Here is an 18,923-nt window from a genome sequence, read left to right on the forward strand (position 1 = left end):
TCTTATATACAATTTAAATATGCACATGTATTTAAGAAGGCTACTATTGTAAAAAAAACTCTTGATTAATAGAAACTGTTACTTCAGTGTACCATTTCTGAAAATTTATCCTATCCAGGATATTAATAAAATTATCTGTCTCATCTTTAATAAATATTGCTGAATAAAATTATTTGTCTCAAAGAAAATTATAATCCACCAAAATAGAGATTTTAGGCCTGTCTTCTACTTTAAAAAAAAATATTTGAAAATCCAACTAGGTTTTTTGCGCATATAAATCCAAAACGATTATTTAAAACAACTTGGCACTGTACCCAAGTGATACACTTATACTAGTCCAATATGCATGAACGAATCCTTTTGTTCCTTATGGTATTTAATTAATTAATAGCCTCTTTGGTTAATAATTGTAATTATTTATAATTATTATTTAAATTAATAGTTTTCTCTATAGTTTTAATAGCATAATTGGTAAGAAACAATAATTTTGAAGACAAAGTGCAATGTTTATAGATTTGATTGTTTGGAATATTAGGGATTTGTTCAATTTATAATTTTTTTTCTGTATCTAATATACTATAATCTTCTTGATTGATGTTATCAGGTTCTATGGGTATACTAGTAGTGGATGTATTATGTTTGAATAAAGAAATCATCGACTTACTATTTGAGACAAGAAATCAATAGCAAAGATAAGAAAATGAGACACAGAGGATGCTTTTCCATTCCTCGACTTTCGATTTGAGCTGGAATTCCAAAAGCAATATATATTAATTAAACTTAGCAATTACCAACTAAACCATGAGTAACTTGGGTCGAGCATTTCAGTTATTGGAAGAAAAGTCCATCTCAGTCTTCTGAGCCTCTCAGTCGTCCTATTCGCTGACACAGTTATAATTGTAGGGAAGATGGACCAAAACTGAAGGGATCCACAAAACAGAAGAAGTACAATATATGGGATCCTAGCATTCGGGAAAATGGTAAATATTGAAATATTGTAGCACAAAACAAGGAATGCAAGGGGTAGGTGGAACAAAATGCGAGTAAACCCAGAAGGGAGAAGGAAGATCATTGTCATGCCTGTTATATAAAACATAAGGCTGTTTGAAATGAAGAACAAAAATGAGTTTGCAGTGCTCATGACTACCGTTCCTGCATGGTGTGGTGGTTGGCTCACTTCATTGTCGTCTTTATTAGCATTGATCGTGCTTCTTTTATTGAACTGATCGATTCCAGGATGGGAGTTTTCTTGCCAAACTCCTCCTGGAGGGCAGACTGCTGCTTGGTACGCAACTGCTATAACAAGTGTAGCAGCCACCAACAACAGATTGCGCACCTCATTTGTTAATTTCGTTCTCTGACGAAACTTGCATATGTAGAACCTTTCATAAATTGAGATAGGGGATCTAAAATAATCTGTCAGAGATGGAACTTCATCAGGAAGAGACAACGCACTTAAAGCTCCGGCACGACATAGCAAGTCCTTGATCTCTTTGTAGTCAACTTGTAACATCATTTGATGTTGCAAGATGTCTAGAGCCGTATAACCATCTGAGTTCTTGATGTTTTTTTCAACTGATGCACAATTGACTAAGCACTTCACAACCTGAACAATGTAGAGATTCATAATTATTGATCCCAGCACGGTAAATATTCAACGCTACTAATTAAACTACTCCCTTACGTACCCTAGATATCCAAAGAAGAGTCCGACTGCTAGAAACAAAAAGGGACAAAATAAAATCTAGCTACTGGAACCATGAGTAATAATATCACTTGAGGGAGAGCTGCGTATATGCTTTGGAGATTGAATTCTTACAGATAGCCAGACCTATGCTCAACGAGATAGATACTTCCATTATTCTCATTGTATATTCCAGTAGAAGAAAATATGGATGGACAGAACTTGCCTGGGGTAGATTTCTTGATACCGCAATGTGCAATATAGTGTTGCCTTCGTCATCCCCCCAATTCAGTAACTTCCTTTCCCACGAGTCGGCATGTCTAAACCAAGCACGTCGAAGCCATCCCACCAGGTATTCAAAAGCATCGAACCTGTTGTGTTTTAGTGCAATATGCAAGGCAGTCTCCCTTTGAGTTGTTACAACTTCAAGGGATTTGGGGCAAACTTGTAGAAATGCATGCAGAAGATGGAGGTTTCCAGTTTGTGCTACATAATGCAAAGGAGTCGCACCGCCCTTTCCTTGGACACGGACAAGGTCCTTATCAGCATCAATTAGCCGGAACACAAGGTCGGTGTGGTCATATTGTAAAGCAAGGTGCATGGGGGTGAACCCATCTTGATTGAGCTTCGTAGCAAAGGACGGCTTTAACATGGCGATCTCCATGGCAAACCGGGTCTGTCCAGCAGATGCAGCAGCGTGTAAAGGAGTGTCAACAAATGAAATCTCATTGATGTCGTCTAAGACTTTTGCATGCTTTCGTATGGAATAGTACAAGAGCTCAATGTTTCCTTCCTCAGCGGCCCGCTTCAATTCCGGATCCATTCTGAGGAGCCGACGGCTATTCAAGAAAATGCGTTAAGCTTTAAAATGAAACTGATTTTCCCAGCTACTTTAAGGAGATTCAAGAATTACTCGTGGCAAAAGATGCGTGGCTGTCCTCTTCTTATCAAGGGGTGGCGGGAGTGGAAACCGGTGAGGTCAATGGTCATGCAAGTGATGCCGGCCTGACTAGGAAAGAACCCCAAAGACTTATAGTCCCTGAATTCCTCGGAAATTACTGCTAGGTAAAAGCGGCCTGCGTAAACGTGGGTTAAGCGGCTAGACTACGTGGAAGAGAAAAAAAAAAAAGGAGGAAAACAAAAAGCAAAAATGCAAACAGAAAATGGAAATAAAGAAAAAAGCAAGAAGAAAGAAAGTGGGAAGTAAAGATTTTCTTCTTCTTTAGTCGGGTACCAAGAAAATTAAATTAAAAAAAAAAAAAACCATCTCTTAGATTTCATTATTAACATATTTCTCACAAACCTGCCATTTTCTAGACCTTTTCTAAACTCATTTCCTAGATTTTGCCAAACCTATTTCTTAGATTTTTCCCAAACTCATTTTCAATGCATTTATGTTGTTCTTGTTGATCTTTTCAAATAAACCTTTGTTTGTTCAAAATGGTTGCTGTAATATACAGTAAGTGAATGTATTTTGAGAAAACCCACTTCAGTCAACCGTATAATGCAATCAGAAAATTGATCTCTTTTACTCCAATGTGAGTAGTGAACTTTGATTATGATCCACTGGTCAATAAATATCATACCGAGTTCTATTAAGAAAGATTTATGTTATTAATTTATTTAAATTAAATTCTTTTTATGTATTTTAATATATATGAATCTTTATTAAGGTAGTTTTAACATATATAATTTCTGTGTTTAAATGAGACTTAGAAAAAAAAAAAAGAAAGGAGGAAGAAGCTGGATATACTTGTATTTTAGTATTTTTTTTTTTGGATAAAAACATACTATATTCATCAATAACAGACATTACAACTAGACCTAAAACATAAATTACAAGCCAACTATAACAATAATAGCTTCCCAGTATATAACCGTGACGGACATGATCTAGTGCATGCTGCAAACCTCTACAGACCCACAGTCTGAGAGATAGCACAACTCTATCCAAGACAGAGTTAACAAACACCATACTCTATCTAAAATGGAATAGAGGATACACTCTATGCATAAAAGTCTAAGAGACAATGTGTTTTTTAGTTTTTTTTTTTTCTAAAACAAAAGACGTACAGTAGAAAAATTAAATATACATAGAAAAATAACGAATTATATCTTAAAAAGATATAGATCTACATTTTCAACCTTGGAGGAAAAAACTTACAAACACAGTGATTGTGATGGCACGTGAGGGACACACACCACCCTAGGAGTATGGGGGTTGGTCAAGTCTAAAGTAATCGATGACCCTAGACCCAGAAAATCTACTTGGCGCGGCATAATAGCACCCCTAGCGAAGGCGCATGGGATTCACACACCAACTTTGAATTGTGCATGTGGCTCATTTGCTGCTTTGTTTAGCAAAATTTTTCTCCTGTCTGAAGGATTGGCACCTTAGAAAGCTTGCCGAAGGGTGCATGGTGGTCGCTGGATGCTGGAGAGCAGTAGATCATGTAAAGTCCCTACCCCATATGAAAGCGCTTTTGGTTTTCACTACCATGTGTCCATCCATCCATTTCTCCAGCCGATTCCTTCACTCCCAACAAGAGATCCAGTCAAGAATCTGTTATGTGCAATGGCTAGGGTTCCGTAAAGTTCAGGAAGTGTCTTAAGGGGATTAGGTCGTCTTTGTAATTTGCTTTATTACGTCAGGGTATTGTATTCCATCTATAATTATTATTGCTTTTCGTTGGGTCAAGAGTTGTGGGTTGTTGTGTTGATTAAGTCTAATTTGTATTTTTAATGGTCACTTGGTCGAGACATGGGTTAGCTTGTTGGTCTATGGGGTCGTGTCATGTAAGTGGGTTGGTAGAGTCAGTTATTGTTTTCCTATTTAATCTTAAAGTAGATGAATGACTATTATTCATTTTCTACAATATCAAAACCATTGCGTAAGAGTGGAGACCTTAGGCACCTCACATTGCCTACAATTTATTCACATTTACTTAAACAAATTTCAAGTTACATAACAGTGGTATCCAGAGCCACATTCCTATAATGTGGCTGAGGGAACTAGGCAAGCACAACTTGATGAGGCAATGGTATCTCTGAAAGGGGAGAATCTGTGCCTACGAGAAGAACAAGAAAAACATAAAGGAGTGTTAGATGTAGTACTGCAACAGTTAAATAAATTGGCCTCAAGTTATTAACAGAGAGTGGGGATGATTGGGAATCAGAATTCTGGAGAGGGATCTTCTAATCAGCATACCCAGGTTAGTAACAATCCTTTATTTTAGAAAAATGTGGGTATACAGGCAAGGTCTCTTAGATTAGAATTTCCAAAGTTTGATGGGGTTGAGCCTAATGAGTGGGTTTTAAAAGCAGAATAGTTTTTCTCATATTATAACACGCAGATTACCAATGGATTAAAATAGCCTTCTTCCACATGGAGGGCAAAGCCCTCTCATGATATTCTTGGCTTATGAAATCCAGCCTAGTTGGGATGAGTTTACCATTGTCTTAAGGGTGAGATTTGGACCCTCAACATATGAGGATCCAGTGGGGCAATTCACTAAATTAAGGTAAACCAATATAGTAGAAGAGTACCAAACTCAGTTTGAAGAGCTATCTAACAAAGTCAAAGAAGTAACATAAGAGTTTAGAATAAGTACTTTTTTGAGTGGATTAAGAGATGATCTTAGAATTATAGTGACCATGTTCAAACTAACTATATTATTAGCTGCCTTTAGTTTAGCTAGATTACAAGAAGAGGAAGTGATAAGGAGAACCAATGGTCATAGTAACAAAAATTACCCAACTCAGCCAAGTCCAAACTAGATTCTCAAATCAAAATTACCAAAAAAATTCCAACAGATTCCCTAATACCAACAGAAAACTAGCCATGCCATTCAAAAAAATAACACCAGCTCAAATGCAAGAGAGAAGGGATAAGGGACTTTGTTATTTTTGTGATGAAAAGTTCCAACTAGGTCATAGATGTAATAGACCTAGACTCTTTCTATTCGAAGGAATGGGAGGAGATGAAATTAAGAAAGAGGAAAATGAGGGGTCCTTAGCTATTATCCAAACAGTAGAAAGGGAAGAAGAAGAGGAGGAAAAAGGTGAATTGTTAGGCATTTTTCTACATGTTGTGAAATGTTCATTGGCTCCGAAGACTATGAGGATAACTGTGGCTATCAATAAAACTAGTGTGATAGTCCTCATGGACACGAGGATTATACATAGTTTCATTGACCCAAATGTAGCAAGGAGGACTCGACTGCCACTAGAGGAAACCCAATAGTTAGTATAATTAGCTAATGGAACTAATCTTCCTTGCTTGGGTTTATGTAGGGCTATCTCACTCCTACTGCAATGTTTGCATACTACTTCTGATCTGTACTTGCTAATTTTAGGGGATATGACATAGTGTTGGGTATGGATTAGTTAAGGAAGTTGGGAAATGTAGTTTGGAATTTTTCAGATCTGATTATGTCATTGAATATTGATAATGTGGATGTTAGATTGAGGGGAATTTAGTTACCAAGCAGGATTGTGGAAGAAGCTGAGTATGTGTAGGGGTTAAATAGACTGACTGATACGGGAATACAAACCCTCAAGAACCTGTTCCCAGGCTGTATAGGATGTTATTTACAAATTTAAAGGAGTTTTTAATGAACTCGTGGCCTGCCCTTACCTAGAAGCCATGATCACAAAATTCTATTGCAACTCGGTTCCAAACCCACTTGTGTAAGACCCTATAGGTACCCCTACTATCAAAAAGAGGAAATTAAGATGTAGGTAGCACATCTATTAAATAATGAAATTAGTAGAGGTAGCCAAAGTCCTTATTCCTCTCTAGTTTTATTGGTTAGAGAGGTAGATGGGGGATGGTGCATGTGTGTGGATTATCATGCTCTAAATAAAGATACAGTGAAGGATAAGTATCCTATACCCAATATAGATGAACTATTGGATGAACTCTATGGGGCTCAAGTGTTTTCTAAGCTAAACCTAAGGTCAAGGCACCATCAAATTAGAATGAATCCCGAGGACATTCCCAAAACTACCTTTCGAACCTATGAAGGTCACTATGAGTTTTTGGTAATGCCATTTGGCCTTAACAATGCTTCATCAACTTTTCAAAACTTGATGAATGAGGTTTTTCGACCTTATTTAAGGAGGTTTTTCGATGATATTTTGATTTATAGCAAGTCTCTATAAGAACATTTACAATATTTGCACACTGTTTTGGAGGTTTTACAATCTCACCAAGTTTTTACAAAGACTTCCGAGTGTATTTTTGTGTGTAGTGAAGTGGAGTATTTGGAGCACTTGATTTCTAAAGATGGAGTAAGGGCTGACCCTCAGAAACTTACAACTATACAAAATTAGCAAATACCAAAAAATCTCAAGGCCTTAAGAGGTTTTCTGGCCTCACTAGATGTTATCGGAAGTTTGTTTAAGGATATGGAGCTATAATAGCTTCCCTCACTGCTCTCTTGAAGAAAAATGGATATCTAAGCTACTGGGGTATGACTTCTCCATAGAATACAAGAGAGGAAAAACTAATGTGGTGGCTAATGCCCTCTGTCAGGTCCATTTCGATGACTAAACAAATTCAGCCCTCACTACAAACCAAGCCCAAACACAGCAACCAAACACACTTCAACCACAGTAACCAAAAAACAATTCAAGCAGTCAGTAAAGTGCAGGCACAATGGGTAGATGAATTAAGGAAAGCTTACTATCAAGAGCCTCAGTTGCAGCAACTATTAAGCCACCTCCATCAAGGGGCCTTGGACCAATCTCATTACCAAATTCAAAATGGGCTCCTCTTTTATAAAGGGAGGCTCCATCTTGGATCTTTGGTGCCATTTCAGAAACAAGTCCAACATCAGTTTCACAGTAGCCCATTAGGTGGTCACATAAGCTACATAAAACACAAGCAAGAATAAAAAATGAGTTTTTCTAGCCTGGATTAAATAGTGAGGTCAAGGCCTTTGTCGGTGAGTGTGATGTATGTGAAAGGAACAAGATTGAAGCCATCCATCCAGTTGGTCCTTCAAAATTTTGGGAAGATATTATTATGGATTTCATTGAAGGTTTACCCCCTTTGGATGGTAAAATAGTGATAACAGTGGTGATAGATAGGCTAATTAAATATGCTCATTTCATGGCTATTGACCATCCCGATATAGCCTTGACTATAGGAAGGATTTTCATGGACAATGTGTTTAAGTTGCATGGGTTGCCCCTTACCATAGTCAATGATAGAGATCTAGTATTTACAAGTCAGTTTTGGAAGGAATTGTTCAAGATCAGTGGTACTGAGCTCTTGTTAAGTTTAGCCTATCACCGAGATTGGTGGGCAAACTAAGGCCATGAACAAGACACTTGAGTTTTATTTAAGGTTGTGACGCCCCCAAATCCCACGTACAGATACGGGAAAATCGAGACGTCCGGATGATGCCATCACGGGTCACCACCCTATCGCCAAGTGCCAAGTGTGTGTACAAGCAACAAATATGCAAAAGAAAAACACGCAGCGGATAAACAAAGTCATATAACTAAGTATCAGAATTTTTCTTTGTTTAAAACAAAGCTGTTCAAAACATACATAATAAAATATTACAAACCACAAATATCGTTTCAAAACCAACTATAAAGCATAAACTCCCAAATTAATACTCTGGCGGAGCCGCATTCCCGGGTTCATCCTCCTCCTCCTCCTCGATCTCTGCATCAAAATCTACGGTACCAAAAATTGTGCCGCAAGTAAGTAAGATCCAACGCCATTAGATAAAAGCATATTAAAACTCAAACAATATGCATAAAAGAATGCAAATGCACATGACCTGTAAACCACATTTTTTCCACGCACGCCAAAAATCTCATTTGGCCCCAAAAACATATTACTTTCCAACTCACGCCAAAAGTCTCATTTGGCCTAAAACCAACTCAATCCAATATCCAATTAATCCGAATGCACCATGACCTCCCCTAGGGGTCATCTGCACACCCTAGCTCCTGTGCCACACCGCAGGTAATGACCACGCGTGTGACACCTAAACGAGCGATGCCCAGTTCCGTGCCCTGCACGTACGTAGCCAAGCATCCTCTAGCCCTCGCCAGCGAAGGGCCACACAGTCGGTACGAGAGCATTACCATCCCGCCCGCTCCCGTTGTCGCCCAATAGCAACTCAGGGGACGTCACTCAGTATATTATGCTCCCGAGTAACCAGAGGAGCTCCACCGAGATAATACCCCATCCCGGCTTGGGGTCGTGATACACACGCATCTGAAAATCCATTTACGTAAATAAAACAGGATTTTCTCAATTTAAATAAAATGTAGATGTATGCTCCATGTAATGCACGCCTCAAGGCACAAATAACCAACCAAACACAAATCAACAAACCAAGCAACTCCGTCATCAATCCATCTGACCCCCGAACTCCTCAGACTCAATTCGAAATCAACCAACCAATCCAACAAATAATTATTGTAAGAGCAAAATGTATTTAAATCTAAAAGTAGAGTTTGAAAAATACTTACATCGCTATAAGGTATTTTTCGAAAGCTTACGACATTGCAAACGGTAGAGAAAAAGTAACGTAACAGTGTATTTTACACTATAGCCGTGGGTAGTAAATTACCGACTTTCGAACGGAGACAAACCAAGACACGAAATTGATAGGGAATGGCCTTGAGATGTTTATGAAGATAAAGGAAGTGAGATTTGGCCGAGGGTGGCGGTGGAAGTGCAAAATGGGGCTGAACGGAGTTGAGCTCGTGGGAGCTGCTCCGGCAATGGATCGGGGCTGGAAATGGGTGGGTTAGGATGACAAGAGGTAGGGGAAGAAGTGGTGAAGATGTGGTGGTCAGAGGTGGAGCGACGGCGTTGGAAATGGCAAAAAGTCGTGCGGCTTAGATGGGCTGTAGGGGGTGACCGGTGGCATGGCTGGAAATTGGTGGGGTGGTGCGCCGGCCAGAGGGGAGTCGGATGGTGGTGGCTGTGTCGGCCACGTCAGCCGACGGTGGTGGTTCTGTGCGGGGGGTGCTGGACGGCGTTGGTGAGAAAGAGAGAGGGGTCGGGCGTGTGGGAAGAGAAGGAAGAAGAAGAAGAAAAAAAGAAAGAAGAAGAAAAGAAGAAAAGGAAAAAAAGAAAAAGGAAAAAAGGAAAAAGGAAAAAAAAGAAAAGAAAAGATGGAGAAAGAAAATGAGGTCCAATCCTCACTTCCGGAATCCAAAAACTAACCTGACGAAAACGATTTTAAAAAACATAAAACGACTAAAATAAATTAAACACCACGTCAAATAAAATAAAACCAATTAAAATACAATAATTTAAAATAAAAGAATTAATATATTAATTAAATTAAAAACAACTCCTTCAATGAAAATAGACGTAAAAACAGGGTATCACATCGGTGTTTTTCGAGTAATCAACCAAAAGATTGGTTACGATGGTTACCTTTGGCTGAATACTCATACAATACCTCTACCCATTCTTAAACCAAGATCTTACCGTATGAAGTTGTGTATAGACAGCCACCACCATGATTATTACCATATGAAACAAGAGCCATGAAGATTCAAGCGGTTGAGGAAGAGATGTGAACTAGAGATTACATAGCTGCATACGTTAAAGAAAATATGCAAGAAGTACAGGCTAAGATGAAATATTACATAGATCTCAAAAGAACGGATGAAGAATACAAGAAGGGCAAATAGGTTTACCTTAGATTATGCCCATATCATCATATGTCGGTTTCTATGATAAGGAATCTAAAGATCTTGCCCAAATACTATGGGCATTTTAAGATAACGAGGCGAATCAAAAAGGTCACCTACGAGGTGGAGCTACCACCGAACTCCCTCATCTATCCAATATTTCACTCATCATATTTTAAAAGGAAGCTTGGAGCTACTGGTCAACCCCTACAAACCCTTCCCATCATAACACTTGAAGGAGTTTTGGCACCAGAATGAGAGAAGATAATACAAAGAAGGCTACTGAAAAAGGGTTGAAGAGTAGGAGTTGAAGTGTTGATTCAGTGGAAGGGCACTAGGGAGGAAGATGTGACATGGGAGGATCTGGAAGGTCTTAGGCGACATTATCCCAACCTTGAGGTCAAGGTTTCCTAAGGAAGGGAGCATGTTATGTGCAGTGACTAGGGTTTCATAAGGTTCAAGAAATGTCTTAAGGGGATCTGGATGTCTTTGTAATTTTCTTTATAAAGTCAGGGTATTGTAGTCCATCTATAATCAGTATTGCTTTACATTGAGTTGAGAGTTGTGGGCTGTAGTGTTGACTAAGTCTAATTTCTGTTTTAAGTGGTAACTTAGTAGAGACATGGGTCAGCCTATTGATCTATGGGGTTGTGTCATGTAAGTGGGTTAATAGCGTAACGCCCTGTTTCGGAAGGTTCAGAGAGTTAGCTCTTATTACTCCATATCAATTTCAATATCACAACTATAAAATTCAGAAAACTCCATAAAATATTAATTTATTCATCCAACCCAAATATCCATGTTCCTTCATAGGGACAACAAAGAAATACTCAATAACATAAATTAAAAACTCTCCAAAGATTTGAAAATATCCTTAACTCATCAAATCAAAATACCTGAAAATAAATCAATTTACTAACTACGATTCTCAAATAAGCACTTGTACCCTCGAGCACTTATTCTACTACAATTATCACACCTTGCCAAAACTTCCTACTATTGTTCTTCAGCTAAACCATCAAAATTATCTAAAAAATATTATGGAGATAAATAGGTGAGTTATCAACAACTTAACAAGTACAGAGCATATACTAGCATGCAAAGATGAGTATTTATTGAGTACAATATGAAGAATAAAATGTTTTCTAGGGTTATCATGCAGAACAAAATAGATTTTTAACGTTATTCAGAGTACAGAAACAGAAACATGTTATAAAAAAATATCAGAGCGAAAGGTAAAAAATGTTCTTATTTAGAATTTTCTTAGCATAGCATAATCTAAGCATCATCATCATATCAAAATAGAGCATCTCACAAAGCAGAGACCATGTTTAACCCCCGTGGTAGGGTTGTGCTATCCCCTATGGCCAAATAGGGTAGAGACAAAGGTGAATCTTCCCCTTATTATTCTCGGAGCCCCGAGTGTACACACAGAAAAGACTACATAAAAACCACTTTGTTTCTAAAGTGGGTGCACTCAGGGACAGATAAGTTGGTACCAACCTAAACAGAGCACAGCAAAGCAGAGACAGAGTCAGATACAAAATCAATACACCATGCCAAAGGTTTTCAGATGCCATATTAAATAAAATAGAGTAGCAAAAATATTCAAATCCTTCCTTCTCACATACTGAAAAATAAGGTCAGAGCATCTTTCTAAATAAATGCACAAATTTTCATATTTTTCATATCACTCTTTTTCACATTTTAGATACAACATGACAAAAATATTTTTCTTTTTTCATACCAATTTCATGAGTAATGCAAAGAAATGACCAATGTTGTTTTTCCCATGTTTTGATAAAAAAACATGCAAAGTTTTCAGAAAAAGTCAACCCACGTATCAACTATTTGTGTAAAACCTAGCATAAGAACCCTACTTACCTAGTTTTCTTAGCTTTTCATAAATTTCCTCAATAATACGGAAGATACATTATTTGCCACCTATAAAAATAATCAAGTAATTCTTGTAAATTTCTTATCAAACATATATTTCGATATTTAAACTCGAAATGCTAAATTAGCCTATTCTAAATCCTTGAAATCTAAAATACAATCTTTTTTCCAAAACCATCCATTATTAACTTAATGTTCACTAATATATATATATATATAGTTTCCGTAAAAACTATAACCTGACCCAAACCAATTTTAAAACACAGGTCCAAAAACATCTTAAAACATTGATACAACCTTTTGCAATAAACCCAGGATTAATATATAAAAATAAAAAATAAACTCATCACAAGCTAGGCCCAACGTAAGATCAAAACACCTTCAACAAAATGTCCATCCTAAACCGAAACCATCATACTTGCCATAGTTGAGCTTAAGGGTAAGACCGTAGTTTAATGACCTCCTGCATGCAAACTTAATAGCAACCTAAAAAAAAATAGAATAACTCTTAAGACCAGAAAGATATCTCTTACCTAAAAAGGAAAAAAAAAATAAAGACAGAAACAACGTGCGACAGAGCAGGACACGACTGAGCTGTGGTTCAGCGACGGCGAGTGCACAACACGGATCATAGTGGTGCGGCGAAAATACAGTTGGTCTAAGCGGCTGAGCATGGGAGTGAGAGAGAGAGAGAGAGAGAGAGAGAGAGAGAGAGAGAGAGAGAGAGTGATGAGAGATAGACAGAGAAAGAGGTCCGTAGGCCATGGAAGGGAGAGAGGGAGAGACCACACAGAATACTTACCGAGAGGGTAGCAAAGCGACGACGACAAAGTGTTTGGGCAGTTACAGGTCATGGAGTTGTTGGGGCGTCGGCGTGGAGTGTTGAGTTTTGCACTTTTTTAGTCCCACATCGGTGGGTGAGTAAATGAGAGGCAAATTCTTAAGTTATAAATAAGAGGCTTAGCCTCTTAGTTTAAGTGCACCAGTTGAAAGCTTATCTAGTAACTTTTGACTTTAGTTAAATTCCTCTATTAACCTTTTGTAAAAGGGGAAGAGGTGTAGAGTTAAATATTTGCTAGTGGGGTAGCTTTGTGGGTGTGGTGAGGAGAAAAATTGTGTGATTGTAACAATTTTTCACATAGTGAATTTTCTTCTCTGGGTCTGGTGGTTTTTCTCCTGTTTTGGAGTTTCCACGTAAATTTCTTGTGTTGTTATTATTTCTCTATTTTTCTTGTTATTCCTGCAAAGGGCAGATCCTAGGGGGGTGAATTTGGAGGACCAAATTCCCAACAATTGGTATCAGAGCCACTAGGCTCTTTTTGTAGAGTGGAGCTTTGGTGTGGTAGTGTGGATATGTACAGTCTAAGGAGGTTCTGTCTAGGAGATTGGAAATTAAGTGTGTCCATTGTGACCCTCCAATCTTTCCTGGGATCTGACTTAGTGAGGTACTATTCATTTCTACAGTAAATTCATCAAAGCAATGTTACGAAGTAGACCTTCAAATCTTGTCAAATTTGAGGTGGAGAAATTTGATGGGAGAATCAATTTTGGCTTGTGGCAAGTACAAGTCAAGGATGTCTTGATTCAATCAGGATTACACAAGGCATTGAAGGGCAGACCAACACATGAAGTCAGCACTGGTACTAGTGTGACTGATGAAAGTAGCAGATCTAAAATGAGCGATGAATATTGGGAGGATCTGGATTTGAGAACAGCAAGTGCAATACGTCTGTGCCTGGCCAAAAATGTTCTTGCAAATGTGCATGGAATATCTACGGCAAAGGAACTCTGGGAAAAACTCGAAGAGTTGTATCAGACGAAGGGCGTCTCAAATCGCGTGTACCTAAAGGAACAGTTTCATACACTGTGAATGAGTGAAGGTACAACTATTTCAGATCATTTAAGCGTTTTCAATGGCATTGTCGCTGAGCTAGAAGCTATTGGAGTTAAAATTGATGATGAGGATCAAGCCTTGAGACTCATCTGGTCTCTTCCACCTTCCTATGAGCACATGAAACCTATTTTGATACATGGGAATGAGAAAATAATTTTTTCAGAGGTTACCAGTAAAATCTTTTCTGAAGAGAGAAGACTAAGTAGTGGAAGTAATGTTCCACTTAAGAACTTAGCGATGGTAGGAGCTGGAAATGGGAAGATGAAGAACTCCATGAAGAAAAAAGTAGTCTGCTGAGGGTGTGGACAATCTGGGCACGTCAAGAAAAATTGTCCAAGAGCTGGAGTAGGTTCGGCAAGTGGCTCCAAGTCAGTAAATGGAGATACTGATATTGATGCTAATATTGTGTCTCTCTCCATGAAAGATTTTGATCTTTAAAAAGAGACATATACATCCTCATGACATGCCGCTAATTCCCAAAGTTGCCATGATAGAGGATGTGTTAATATTAGCGGGTCCACAAGTTTGCACACAAGCATTGGTTTGGCATTGATGCAAGGTGTGTGGAGGAAATTCATGTCGATGGCTGATGAACTTCCAGGAGAGCCAAATGTGGAAGTTACACCATAATTTTCAGCAAGGTTGTTTTCGACATGGGCCGAAGTGAAATGCTTGGAATTGGTTTATTCTGAGTGGGTATGCTTTTATGGTGAAGCATGATAGCGAAAGTTATGAAGATCTTCATTGAGGTGGAGCTTGGCTGTGGGACCAGTCAAAGTCGCAAGGTGGAAATTGTTGAGTTTTGTACTTTTTTAGTCCCACATCGGTGGGTGAGCAAATGAGAGGCAAATTCTTAAATTATAAATAAGAGGCTTAGCCTCTTAGTTTAAGTGCACCAGTTGAAAGCTTATCTAGTAACTTTTGACTTTAGTTAAATTCCTCTATTAACCTTTTGTAAAAGGGGAAGAGGTGTAGAGTTAAATATTTGCTAGTGGGGTAGCTTTGTGGGTGTGGTGAGGAGAAAAATTGTGTAATTGTAACAATTTTTCACATAGTGAATTTTCTTCTCTGGGTCTGGTGGTTTTTCTCCTGTTTTGGAGTTTCCACGTAAATTTCTTGTATTGTTATTATTTCTCTATTTTTCTTGCTATTCCTGCAAAGGGTAGATCCTGGGGGGGTGAATTTGAAGGACCAAATTCCCAACATGGAATTCCCTTGCTGAGCCTGGAGTCGCCGCACGAGAAAACGTGCTCTGTTTTGAGACACAAAAACAGAGGTCACATGGTGAGGTTGAGGGTGGAGTTTCCGACGTGGGTTCACGGCTATCTAAGGCAAAGAGGTCTGGGCAAGACTTCCTGTGGGGACGATGGCTGTGAGGGGGAAAAGTGGTGTAGCGCACGGGCCTGTAAGGACATGATGGGAGGAAGAAAAAAAATGTGGAGGAGTTTAACTGGACGACTCAAGGCTGCGGCAAATGTGCAGGAGAGGAAAAAAAAATACTTGTTAGTATTTATAGAGGTTATTCGAGAAAAACCCTAAAGGAAAAAGACAGGGCAACAAAAAACTGCATAATGCGAAGTATATCTCCAATGCGAGCTATTGCCGTAAATGTCGAGGGGATAGGAACATGCATGCCATGAATAAAATGGACATGAAGCGATCAAGACCAAGTGCAAAGGGAAATTCCAGCATGGTTTTTATGGCTTGGGCTTCCTCTCCAAAATCTTGGCCCCTGACAAAACCTTAAAAATATACATGCTCCATGTGAATTTAACTAGCTTGGCCGGAACTTTCTTCCAAAAGTTTTACTCATAATTTCAAATGGGTTTTTCATACCAAAAAAAAAAACTAAAAAGCGAGTCTGGTGCTGGACCCGGTGTTACAAATAGAGTCAATTATTGTTTTCCTCTTTAATCTTAAAGCAGATGAATGAATATTATTCAATTTCTACATCAAAACCATTGTGTAAGAGTGGAGGCCTTAGGCATCTCAAATTGCCTACAATTTATTTACATTCACTTAAACAAATTTTCAGTTACATAACAAAATCTCTTCAAGAAGAAAGTCCAACACAGGTAAGCTCATTGAATTTAGTTTTGATTTGGGGGATGTCGGTTCTATAGATCGTAACCTAGGGTTTCTAAGGAAAAATTTCTCTTCTTGTGTTCTAGCCAAAAAATTTGAAATTTCCTTTTCCATTTCTTGTTTGATGCTTGGTCTTGCACCTTGAAAGGAAGGATAAGTTAGGTAATGCTTCTATTCTCGATGATTTCATGCAGATTGAACTGTGCTTATAAGCAAACTCGTGCCATGTATTTGGGGTTTTTGAAATTTTGTCTTGGCCAAATGTTGTGTGGTAGTTCCTGGAATGATTTCTCATTTGTTTCCTCTCATAATTGTTCTAGTTGGTGGTAATCGAATAGAGGGAGGATAGCTTTACGTGTTGTGCTATGTTTTGCTCCCAGCCTCGTGTTTTGTAAAGCATTTGGTAAACCATATTTTGATTATGTCAAGCCCCAGTGTTATGTGTTAAATTACTGGGGTTGAGATTTGTTAATTTTAAACATACTTTCCTCAAGGTTTATGGCCTAAGTAAGCACTGAGAATTTTTAATTTAACCAGTAAGCTTGCTTTGGGAATTTTGAGTTGCCGAGTGCTCTGTCTACTGTTTATGCTATGTTTTCAGAAAAAAAAGTGATGTTTTTCTTAAGTTTTCTACAACTCAAGCATTGTTTAATTATGTAGTTGAGAGTTTGGTTAAGTGAGGGATGTTTAAAAGCATGAATGTACTAAGACTACTAGCTGTCAATGGAAGTGCAGAAAATTCTGCTATGAACCCTGTTTTGAGGCTTAAAACAGTTCACTTTATTCCCATTATTCCTTTGCATCCTTTCCTCAACCAAAGCTAATTGTTTGTATGAGAAAATATTAAAAACAAGGGACAAAAACCAACCATCTTGTAAGCTTTAGCCCTTCGTTTAAATTGGCTTCCCACACGTTATTAAAACCTGTCAAATGTCTTCTTAGATAAAATTCCAGATTTGTAATGTTTCCTTGTTCCCTCCCATTCCTAAATACATTCCTGTCATTTGTACATTCATAACCCATGATTTCCATCTATCCCTCAAGTAGAAAACCCAATGGCCTTTCATGGATAGCAAGCATGTTATTAGTCACTTTCATGAGTTTTTAGAATGCTTGAAATGAAAAGTTTTAATGCTTTGGCTTAGTGCTATGTATGGTAGATAGTTGAATGGGTTAAGGTTGTGCTTTGTGGTTAATGTTCTTTAAGTGAAGAGGACTTAAGGAATGCACTTTAATTCTTTCATGGAATTAACGTGAACGTACATTAATTAAGGGTGTGTGTTAGTTGAAGTTAGAGTGAGATATTAGATATGAGTTTTGCTATATACAAACACAGTCGCGTACTAATCTGTATACCAATACTGATTCATTTATATTTAAAATTTAAATTAACACTATTTTTAATAAAATCTACTTTTTGACCAATCACATCATATTGGTGCACAGATTAGTGCACAATTATGCTTGCAACTATATTTTTTCATTAGATATTGATGTGTTTATTCCATTTCATTGAATAGGAATATTTTTCAAGTTCAAATGAACCCAACAGTAAATCTCGGAGGTAAGTAACTATGACCATGCTTCTCACACAGCATTTTCTCCTATTAAATGCTTTCTTTATTCAAATGCTTCATGTGATGAAAAGTTAAATGTATATATGTATAAGCCTTCTTGGTACCCCTTGTTAAGCATCCTATAAATTATAAATGCATGTATATGTATGATGTAAAGCATGCACAAGGTTTAGATCATGAGATTTATCATGCTACGTTTTCTTAAAAGCTAGTGATCATCTTATTATAAGTATAGCATGAAATTCATTTTGTTTTATGAAAGAAAATGCATGTTGCATTGTATTAAGAAAGACGATGTAATGCTATGAATGGAATGGAAAGAAAGTAAAGAAATGGAAGTTTTTGTGCAAATGGCCAATGACGAAATGAAATGGTATCAAAGGAAATGGGTGGATTGTAATGCCAGATCGGTCCCATTGGTAGTGCACCCAATGGCGCAATCCTGATTGAGGAATTTCCTAACCTGTGCCCATAGGTAGAAATCAAGTCCAAAAGACTATTAACCCTAACATATTGGACGTAATAGTATGTACCAGCCAAAGGAAAGTGAAAAATGAACTGAAATGCTTATGTAAATGTTTTATGTTTATTTAAATGTTTTAAGTTTGCATGACTCTTCAAAGGAAAAGAATAGTTTAGGTTTGCTATTTTAACTACTTGGTGTACTACTTACTGAGTATTAGACTCACATTTGTGTTAATATTTTAAACATCCAAGAAATGTCGAAGAAGAAACTGTGGAGCAAGACATCGATTGCTAGGGAGGGGGAGCCGGACGCTTAGATTGTCCCGAGAATGGGTCTTTCTCTCTTTTATTTTGATGTTAAAACTTATTTGGTTGGTTGGTATGTAAAAATGTTTTGGGGGACTTGTATTTTGAGACAAGTATTCTCTTGTGAACCGGGTAGATGCTTCTACCAATTAAGGAGATGGTTACAGTTTTTAGACTTGTAATTAATGAGACTGTTTCATATTTTGACAAACATTTTTGAGACTTTGAAATATGATTGAAAATGGGGAAAGTCCCTTTCTAAATTTTTGGTTCGTTATACATGTCTCTATTTATAAACTGGTTATTTATTGGAGAAAAAAGAATAGAGCAGGATGAAGCA

At 37.7% G+C, this 18,923-nt stretch overlaps 1 protein-coding gene across 1 annotated transcript; it reads right to left on the reverse strand.

Moving 5' to 3' along the window:
- Positions 1-1,772: 1,772 nt before the first annotated feature.
- On the reverse strand, positions 1,773-2,507 carry LOC122282286 (ankyrin repeat-containing protein BDA1-like). Its single transcript, XM_043094242.1, has one exon. The coding sequence runs from the start codon at positions 2,505-2,507 to the stop codon at positions 1,773-1,775; it is 735 nt and encodes a 244-aa protein (XP_042950176.1).
- Between the last annotated feature and the right edge of the window lie 16,416 nt (positions 2,508-18,923).

This window comes from Carya illinoinensis, chromosome 11 (assembly GCF_018687715.1).
Source record: "Carya illinoinensis cultivar Pawnee chromosome 11, C.illinoinensisPawnee_v1, whole genome shotgun sequence".
Taxonomy (NCBI): domain Eukaryota; kingdom Viridiplantae; phylum Streptophyta; class Magnoliopsida; order Fagales; family Juglandaceae; genus Carya; species Carya illinoinensis.